Raw genomic sequence first — 10,206 nt, 5'->3', positions numbered from 1 at the left:
CATTCCTTTACATTCCGTATCTACTGAGAGGTTGAAGTTGTGGCAGGTCGGACACCTATACTGTTTTGCTACTCCCAAGAGACCTCCCATTCAGATTGTACCCAGCCTGACCCTGCTTAGCTTCCAGGTTACACAATCATACGATAGATCTAATGAGTCTACATAACGAATTCCAGAGGACAAAGAAATGACAGTCACACGAAACTAATTGTTTACCAAATGTTTAATATTTTTATTGGTTTCTGGCTCACCAGAATTCTATGTACATATGAAAATATACAAATAACTAACCCCCCCCCTCAAAACTCTGCAGTTCCCCTCACACATTTTACAACGTTTTGCAAAACAGAATATACAGCAAATTACAGAAATCGAAATTCTCAGAATCTCGAGAAGGTAAAGCCTCAGAAGAAATTACAGGCAAATACCTTAGAAATAAAGCAGAACAGAAACAGATAGTTTCTGTTTGCCAGGTTGCCGCCGTTTACTGCCGTTTTCATGAGTGCGGCCAAATTCCTTGGGACAAACCAGAAAGGAAACAAAAGAATGTGTTGGGTTGCTTCTCTTCTTTTGGAGAAACTTCTTACTTGAACTGATTGTCGATAAGCGTCCCTTTCATTTTGGCCTTCTTGGCTTCCAGCTCGGCCTGGTCAAATTAAAAAACAAAACGGAAAAGCAAGCATTAAAGGACTAGAATAGAATAACAGAGTTGGAAGGGAGCTTGGAGGTCTTCTAGTCCAACCTCTTGCTTAGGCAGGAAACCCTCCACCACTTCAGACAAATGGTTATCTAACATCTTCTTAAAAACTTCCAGTGTTGGAGCATTCACAACTTCTGGAGGCAAGTTGTTCCACTGACTAATTGTTTTCACTGTCAGGAAATTTCTCCTTAGTTCTAAGTTGCTTCTCTCCTTGATTAGTTTCCATCCGTTGCTTCTTGTCCTGCCCTCAGGTGCTTTGGAGAATAGCACCTGATAGCTGAAGAGCCAGCGCTGTCCGAAGACGTCTCCGTGGTCATGTGGCCGGCATGACTCAATGCCAAAGGCACACGAAACGCTGCTACCTTCCCACCAAAGGTGGTACTTATTTTTCTACTTGCATTTTTTTTTACCTGCTTTTGAACTGCTAGGTTGGCAGAAGCTGGGACAAGTAACGGGAGCTCACCCTGTTACGCGGCACTAGGGATTCGAACCGCTGAACTGTACAGAAAGTGCAGAAATGAGAAGGAATGAAAAATAGCCACTCACCAGTTCCTGCAGCCTTCTCTTGCTCATGCCTTTCCTTTCCAGCTGCTTCTCAATCACTTTGGCATTTTGGGCATATGAATCAGCAATTTCTCGCTGAAAAATATTCCATAAGAAGGGATTAAGGCTACATGATGGTAGCGTCAGCAGAAAAGAAACACATCAAAAACAGGCTAGAATGAAAAATAAATAGCTCGATTTTATAGACCACATAGGAGTAAGCCTCTTATAGGCAATGTCTGTTAAATCCAACTGTCCATAAAACACAAAGGTCCGTTAAATCCAAATGATGCAATTAATGTCATTTGTGTCAATTGACACCAATTGGCATAATTATGTAACTGGTGTCATCATCATAAATCTAACCACCATGATGTGTGAACTAGGGTTTATGGCTTAGGTTTTCATATGAACTTAGTCAGTTGTTTAGTCAATAAAAATTACCACGTAAACCATGATTAAGCATACAGTGCTGTAATGTGATGCATGAACCAATGTGACTCATCTCAAATTGCCCATTGTGTTGGACAAGGATTTATTACAGTAATTTCTTTGGTTACTAGACATTACTCTGGTATCTTTTTAAGAAAAAGAGAGAAAGTGTAAAAGATTAGAATCTACGGAAGGAAGAGATATCATAATGACCAGAAGCCACTGACTAAATCCTTGGCTTCAAATATCTACCAGTAGATCACCTAAATCTCCCGTCGCCCTCAAGAAACTTGATGGGAAACTGCCAGCTAGGCTGGAAGGAGGGGTCAAGGAAGGACCTAGCTTGGAGTCCTTGCATAGCTGTAAGCAGCATAAGCTTGACCTCCCTCAAGATCCACAAAGCCTTATCCGGTCGTTGCCAGGGGAAGGCAAGGTGTCTGGAGAGAATCTTGTAACATGTGTGGCAAACAATAAGATTGCCGCCTTTTTGGTATACTCGAGAAGCTACGGTTGCTTGCTCTTGACATATATGAAAGACCTTACCGCTTCAATCTCTTCTTCTTCTTCATCAATGGTGGAGACCGTCACTGAGCTGAACTTGCCCATGTCCTTTGTCCGTTTGGTCATCATCACCTTGGAAGGAGAGAATTTTTTTTAAAAAAAAAAGAATATTATGTGTGGTTGAAGCTTGCAGATTAGCAAATGTAAAAGATAACTATGGTATCCTTCACAGATCTGAAAAAGGCTGTTCTGAAATTTAATACTAAGACATGAAAGGCAGATCCGTTCTATACCTCATGTTTTGGGGGTCTCAGAACAGGGACTGTAACTTCCAGATCAATCAACAGTTGTGTAAAGGTAAAAGGTAAAGGTTCCCCTCGCACATATGTGCTAGTCGTTCCTGACTCTAGGGGGCAGTACTTATCTCCGTTTCTAAGCCGAAGAGCCAGCGCTGTCCGAAGACATCTCCATGGTCATTTGGCTGGCATGACTAAATGCCGAAGGCGCATGGAATGCTGTTACCATCCCACCAAAGGTGGTCCCTATTTTTCTACTTGCATTTTTTATGTGCTTTCGAACTGCTAAATTGGCAGAAGCTGGGACAAGTCACGGGAGCTCACCCCATTACACAGCACTAGGGATTTGAACCACCGAACTGCTGACCATTCTCATCAAGCTCAGTGTCTTAGCCACTAAGCCCCCATGTCCCCGAAACAGATGTCCAACCCAATCCAGAACGATTTATCGTTCTGCTAATTTGTGGCAACCCCCAATATTGTGCTTTAAAAAACGTTTTGCTGGTGATTGAGGTGGATTTGATGAACTAAGGCTTATGGAGTTATGCTCTTGGGCCTGAGAAAAGGAAATTGAATGGAAGATTGCATCCTCCGATAAGAGCAGGTTAACTGGATAACAAATTTTTTTAAAAATGAAGAGAAGCCACACAACCTCTTGCTCTCACGACCAAATTATTTCAGGGCTTCCTGGAGTAAGGAGAGCTTTGTGAGATCAGGTGAAGCCGATGCCACCAGGGAGCTGAGAAAGCCAGTCAGAAGACATGTTGAGACTCCACATCGGTTGGCAGCTCAAGGCATCTTGCCTACCTGATCTCCTCTCCACACACCACAAGTGAAGCCCTCTGTCTCTCTACCTTCTTAGGGGGTTCTTGCTTCTGGGTGTAGATGTTGGTCTTTCCAAAGCCTTGTCCAAATTTGACCACGGCTCCATCAACGATGAATGTCACTGGAGCATTCTTCTGCTGGTGTTGGTAGAAAAGGAGTAGGCCGCACCTGAAAAGGAAGTGACCGCTTGTTTTATTTCCTACCTCTAATAAACAGGATCACGTACCTCGGTTTTAATTTACGTGAAAGCTGGGACATGATCAGTGAAGTAAAGACAAGGATAGAGAAAGCTCGAACAGCATCCTTCAAAACGAAAAAGGTCTTTTCTGCAGTCACGACATAAGCCTGAGATTGAAAAATCAGATGCTTGTCAGATGCTACATCTTTTCTATCCTGCTCTACGGAGTGGGGAGTTGGTCTCTGACAGAAAAGCTCTTGAAGAAACTAGAAGCATTTGAAATGTGGATTTACAGGCGGCTGTTACATATAAGATGGGTTAACGAAATCACAAATGAGGAGGGGATAAGCCACCTGGGAAAGCAAAGGGAAATCATCAAAGCCATTAAAAAGCAAACGTTAGAATATTTTGGACACGTGATGCCATTAAAAAGCAAAAGGTAGAATATTTTGGACACGGGATGCCCAAAATACGGCATACTTCACTCAATCTTCTGGGGAAAGATTGAAGGCAAATGAGGTCCAGGGAGAGGAACATCATGGCTTCAAAATCTGAGGGACCGGTTTGGACAAAACTCAGCAGCACTTTTTCATGCGGCTGTTGACAAATAATAGGACTGCCAACATGATCGCCAACGTCCGATGACGGATATGGCACAAGAAGAAGAATAAACAGTCTCCCTAAATTTGATAGCTCACTTTACCAGCTACATTAAGCCTCAGAATGACATAAATTGCAATCATTTCACCCTTCGCTAATCTGGGCCTATTTGTTAAATTGGATTCCAACCCCTAACAGCCAGTAGCCCCAATTTACGAGACGATACTCAACTGGGGATGCAAAGAAGTTTGCATTAGGGTCTTCTGGATGACATCTTAACCACTATATCACATGGGATTTAGATCCCCTTATTTATTTATTTTTTACTTTGGAGAAATAGTTGGCTGCATTCATGCACCAGATCACAATGGGCCCCACAGGCTGTATAGTCTTTTTAATCACTGGGAACAAGATTTGTTGACTGTCTTATCTTCTGAATACTTCCTCTCAAATCACTTACTTTCCACATTTTTTCCTGTATTGCCGTTCAATGCCTTCGGGCCTAGATAGGGAAAAAAAAATAGGTATAAGTGCACTGTACTTTGCTTAATCTTAGTTTGTTGCAAGAAAAAAAAAAGAAGAAGTCATTTTTGGTTGGGATTACATAGTCTGGGAAGCCATAAACCCTGGATGATAAACTTATTGTTTTAACCAATATATTTTCCCAATATTGGAAGAAAATACGTAGCTGGCTGGAAAAGATAACTAAACAGAATATAGACCTGAAACCAGAATAGAATAGAATAGAATTCTTTATTGGCCAGGTGTTATTGGACACACAAGGAATTTGTCTTGGTGCATACGCTCTCAGAGTACATAAAAGAAAAGATATATTCGTCAAGAATCATAAGGTACAACACTTAATGATAGTCATAGGGAAACAGTCAATATAAATCTTAAGGATACCAGCAACAAGGTTACAGTCATACAGTTATATGTATTTGGCCTTTGTGAGGCCTTCCTACCTGCGCAGGTAAACATTTTCCTCTTCTTCCGTGTTACAGAATTTGTGGGCATGTTTGACCGCATCGATAACTCTGGCCCGATCCCGGGGTCTCATGGGCAGCTTCTCAAGTTGGCAATCTAGGAAAAATCATAATAATAATTAAAAAAAAAAAAAAACCTTCAGGGAAAATAAATCTCAACTCTGGCGATCGAAGCTGTAGGAGGTCCTTAGAAAACTAAAGCAATCATCAACCAACATCAAATCGATATTCCAATCCTGTTTTTTAGTTATCAAATCAGACTTCGATAGAAAACATCAAACCGCCAAACTTTGGATGCTACTAATTGCCTTCTACCATGGAAGCCATCATACAGATCTTAATTATACTTTTCTTGCAGCAGTGTGTCTGTGAACAATATTTGCCAACCTTGTTTTTGAACTTTCAAAGGATTTGTTGACTACGGAGCTAATTCACAAGAAGGGAGAGATCTTAATACAAAGCCCTATGAATGAAACATTGGACAGCTCAGCTCTTGATTCAGGTCTCTTTTCCAAACCATCCAATATCAGGATGGTTACGTTTATTTATTTGTTTTATTAAATTCATAAACTGCTCATCTCACCATCCAAAGCGACTCTGGGGAGGTATATACCTTGCATTAGGTTTAAACTCCTTACGCACGGTCACTCATGCCCTCGTCATCTCCCGCCTGGACTATTGTAACGCTCTCTACATGGGGCTCCCCTTGAGGAGCACCCGGAGGCTCTAACTGGCGCAGAGTGCGGCCGCGCGGGTGGTAATGGGAGCGACATGGCGTTCCCATGTAACACCCCTCCTGCGCGAGCTGCACTGGCTCCCGGTGGTCTTCCGGGTGTGCTTCAAGGTTTTGGTCACCACCTTTAAAGCGTTCCATGGCTTAGGACCTGGGTACTTGCGGGACCGCCTACTACCACCAATAGCCTCCCACCGGCCAGTATGCTCCCATAGAGAGGGGCTCCTCCGGGTGCCGTCGGCCAAACAATGTCGACTGGCGGCCCCCAGGGGGAGAGCCTTCTCTGTGGGGGCACCTACTATCTGGAACGAGCTCGCCCCGGAGATACGGAGGATCCCGGATCTGTGCACCTTCCGCCGCGCTCTTAAGACCTTTTTATTTCACCAGGCGGGCCTGGCCTAACTTTCTCCCTCTTTTTAAATAATTTTTTAATATTTTTAATATTCAAAGTTTAATTTGTTTTAAATTGATTGGGGTTTTTAATCTGTCTGGGCCAAACTATTTTAATTCGATTTTATTTCTGCTTTTTAAATTTTGTATGTATGTATTTTATTGTTGGCTGTTCACCGCCCTGAGTCCTTCGGGAGTAGGGCGGTATATAAATCAAATAAAAGTAAAGTATAAAGTAAAACGTCCCCCCCACCCGCACCCCATGCTCACCCCCGAATCAGCTCAGGAGGCTGGCTGTTATTTGCCGGCCTTGGGGAAAACACCCCCCCCACACACACACACATCTAGAGGACTGAAACTCCCATCACCCCCCAGCAGAACCACCGGGCTGAAAACACCTGGCCAGGTAAGCTTCAGAACCAACCTGAACCGTTTAGATTTCAACTCCCATCAGCCTGACCCTCGCGCCCCAACGGCGCGGAATTCCAGAACCGGCTCGCTCGGTTCTAACAGCCGGTGCGTAATGGCCAAAGTTTGGAGAGGGGCCGGGGGACCTCTCTGCGCCCTGGCCGAGCGGAAGGCAGGAGAGGCGGGGATGGGTGGGCGCGGGGGGATCCCTTGCTTGGCTCACCCAAGACCAGCACCATCTGTCCGCAGAGGCAGTAATAGACGTGGAGCGGCTTCTCGCCATCGTCGTATTCCTCCCGGTCGCGCGTGTCGGAGCAGACCACGGAACGGGAGACCACTTTGGGCATGGCGGCGCAGGGCGATCGGAGGCGCTCCGCCTCTCCAAGGCGCTTCCCCGCCTGCTTGCAGCGGGGTCGGCTCCGCCTTGGACCCGCCGGGGGCTGGAACTTGCAAGCCGGCAGAGCCAACCCCTTCCTCGCTCTCCTTCCCCGGCTCCGCCCGCTCGGCTCGGCCCGTTGGAGCGCGCAAAGAGGGAGCGCGCAGAAGGCAGGCGCGGCTTCTTCGGAGGGGCGTAAGAAGCGAAGTTTCGGGACCCCCGAAGCGCCCACTTCCCACCACCGAGATGCGCCCCCCCCCCAACCTTGATGTCAGTAACAGTGACAGAGTTGGAAGGGATTTTGGAGGTCATCTACTCCCAACAACTGTACTAGGGGATTATAACTATGTCGTGATTCCCTACTATCGTTGGCTAATCTCGTTACTTGCTCCAAGAAGATGGCTTCTTCCTTAAAAGGGTTTTGGCTGGGAACCGTGGGAGTGGATGTCCCAAAGGTGGTTTCCCCTCCCGCCCCCAAAAAAAGCAACTTAAAAAAAAAACCGAGTTGCCCTTTTAATGTGAATGATGTAGGAATAGTACAGGGTCAGCTATATGAACACTGAAGGACCCTCTTTATTCACATTATTATAAGGAAGAAATGTGCTTGTTTAGGGATTACACTAAGTCAGCTAAATTCCATTCTTGGTAATATATATCTTCTGAGGGGCCTAGTTGTCAAGAATGCAAGGACATCCATATGAAACAAAAGTTACTTATTATCCAAAGCAGCCATGAATCTACGCATCAGCAATCACAGAACTGAGGAAGGTTGTTTAGCTAAGATAATCTTATGAACTAGAAAATAATGTAGGAATTTAGTAATTTAGAAAGTATCAATTATCATGTAACAAATGTATGTTAACCATATATGGAAAACTGCTGTGCTCACAAAATCCTTTGTCTTGGATATGTATAAAAGTAGTTGTATCAGAGCTCTTCTTGGTTCAGAATTGCAGATACAAATCTGATTCTGAAATTGCGCAATAAACTGTCTCTGGCTGACCAGGAATGTTGTTTGGTCTCATCATTCCATAACACTTTTGGAAAAAGCACCTTTGGGATGACGGTGACCTGGATGATTGAGAATCTTCCGTAGACCTGGGAGTTGAGGTCCTGAGCAGCCTGTAGCACTTCTGAAGGGAGAATGTTCGCCTGAGATGGAAGACTGTAAATTTAAGACAGCAAAGGATTTTGACTCCCTTGGTAATTGAATAAAGCTACCCACCGTTTTCCAAATGAAAGTGTTCGATGGTAATTCGGGAGGCCCGTTGATTCTTTTTTCTTTTTAAGTCTTGTTGTTAGTTGCGAAGTTGTGTCTGACCCATCACGACCCCATGGACCACGTTCCTCCAGGCCTTTCTGTCCTCTACCATCCCCCGGAGACCATTTAAGCTCATGCCGACTGCTTCAGTGACTCCATCCAGCCACCTCATTCTCTGCCGTCCCCTTCTTCTTTTTCCCTCAATCATTCCCAGCATTAGGCTCTTCTCCGGGGAGTCCTTCTTTCTCATTAGGTGGCCAAAAGTCTACAGGGAAAAATCGGTTTTTGGATGATATGTTCCCACTCCTTGCTGGTGGCCAGGTTGCAGCACTGAACATACCTTGAATCATTAACACATCCCAACATGCATGTCTCTCATCTATGCTCAAAATGATCATTAAGAGCGACAGTGCGAATTGTATCTTGGCCCAGCAATGGTCTTGACTGTTTTTAGACACAGAAGGGGATGTCTTTTATCACTCCAAATTTCTCTGTTTCTGCATAGATACTTATCTTCCATTTGTATTCTTGGATTCTTCAGGAATGAGGCTTCAGCTTAGAATTGTGGGTTTAAGTCTTCACAATGTACTTAACCTACATTATTCATTTCAGGAATGGACACAATACTTTGCACCAAAAACTGAGTTTACCCAATGTTTTAATCCACCAGAAAAACCACAACAGATTGGAGAAGGTTGTGTGGGTGAATATAAAGTGTTGCAAAAATAAAAGTCGAGAAGCATGTAGGAAATAAGAGATTTAATAGATGCTGTCCTTAGCTGCTCAAGAAGCCTCTACATTAATAGAGAAGCATTGAAGATATAAAAGGATTGATAGCTTCAGAACTGTCCTTCAGGAGGCAAGCGATAACAGAAGATCAAAACCAATTAAGTACCTAAACAAAGCTTGGGTTCACACAACCTGTTCAATAATGCTTTTTCTTAACCACTATTGGGAGATTAATCTACTATTATGTGGCTAGTTCACATACTGTATTGCTTTAATCCAGTGTTTTTCAACCATGGTAACTTTTAAGATGTGTGGACTTCAACTCCCATAATTCCCCAGTCAGCCTGCATTATGGATTGCTTATTTAGTATCCTATGACTATCACTAAGTGTTGTACCTTATGATTCTTGATGAATGTATTTTTATGTACACTGAGTGCTTACGCACCGAAGACAAATTCCTTGTGTGTCCAATCACACTTGGCCAATAAAGAATTGAATTCTATTCTATTCTATTCTATTCTATTCTATTCTATTCTATTCTATTCTATTCTATTCTATTCTTCTATTCTATCCAAGATAGAAAGTGTCCTCACATACTGCATTACAGTATGGTTTGCTGGTTTAACCGCTGCGGACAGGAAGGCACTACAGAGAGTGATCAATTCAGCACAAGAAACCAATGGTTGCCCTTTAACGCCACTGGATGACATCGCCAGGTCTCGCTGCTTTAGCAGACTAAGGAAGACACTCCAAGATGATTCACACCATGGTCAGTGTCTCTTCACACTTCTACCATCGGGTTTAAAAAGTTTCTATCCTTGGGCTGTCAGACTCTTAAACACAATCACAATCACTCCATGCACACGTGGAAACGTATGACTAGTTTTTCTTTTTCTTTTTTCCCCCCTAATTACTTGCATAGGGATTATTCTTTATACTATTTATGTTGTTTGTATTTTTTGTCATGGATTGCACCAGTGAGGCTAAAACCAATTTCGTTGTATATATGATGTACAATGACAATAAAGGCTATTCTATTCTATTCTATTCTATTCTATTCTATTCTATTCTATTCTATTCTATTCTATTCTATTCTATTCTATTCTAGTTTAGCCTGACTAGGTGGCTCAGTGGCTAAGACACTGAGCTTGTCGATGAGAAATGTCGGCAGTTTGGCGGTTCGAATCCCTAGTACAGGTCTCCTGTGTGAGTAGGGGGTTGGACTAGATGACCTCCAAGGTCCCTT

The 10,206-nt window shown here is 43.5% G+C and overlaps 1 protein-coding gene across 2 annotated transcripts; it reads right to left on the bottom strand.

The window, feature by feature from the left end:
* Positions 1 to 205: 205 nt before the first annotated feature.
* Positions 206 to 6,983, bottom strand: STEEP1 (STING1 ER exit protein 1). 2 transcript variants are annotated; one of them, XM_070951844.1, is made up of 7 exons: positions 6,816 to 6,983; positions 5,041 to 5,158; positions 4,536 to 4,577; positions 3,327 to 3,465; positions 2,219 to 2,308; positions 1,247 to 1,339; positions 206 to 646 (listed from the first exon to the last, which is right to left on the bottom strand). In XM_070951844.1, the coding sequence occupies exons 1-7, from the start codon at positions 6,937 to 6,939 to the stop codon at positions 584 to 586; spliced, it is 669 nt and encodes a 222-aa protein (XP_070807945.1). In that variant the 5' UTR covers positions 6,940 to 6,983; the 3' UTR covers positions 206 to 583. The 2 variants fall into 2 exon arrangements, with proteins under 2 accessions (XP_070807945.1, XP_070807946.1); XM_070951845.1 differs by lacking the exon at positions 4,536 to 4,577.
* Between the last annotated feature and the right edge of the window lie 3,223 nt (positions 6,984 to 10,206).

The sequence above is a fragment of the Pituophis catenifer genome, unplaced genomic scaffold, assembly GCF_029215685.1.
Source record: "Pituophis catenifer annectens isolate HBS135680 unplaced genomic scaffold, rPitCat1.0.hap2 SCAF_11, whole genome shotgun sequence".
In the NCBI taxonomy this organism is placed as follows: Eukaryota; Metazoa; Chordata; class Lepidosauria; order Squamata; family Colubridae; genus Pituophis; species Pituophis catenifer.
This window is presented reverse-complemented; position numbering and strand designations above follow the sequence as displayed.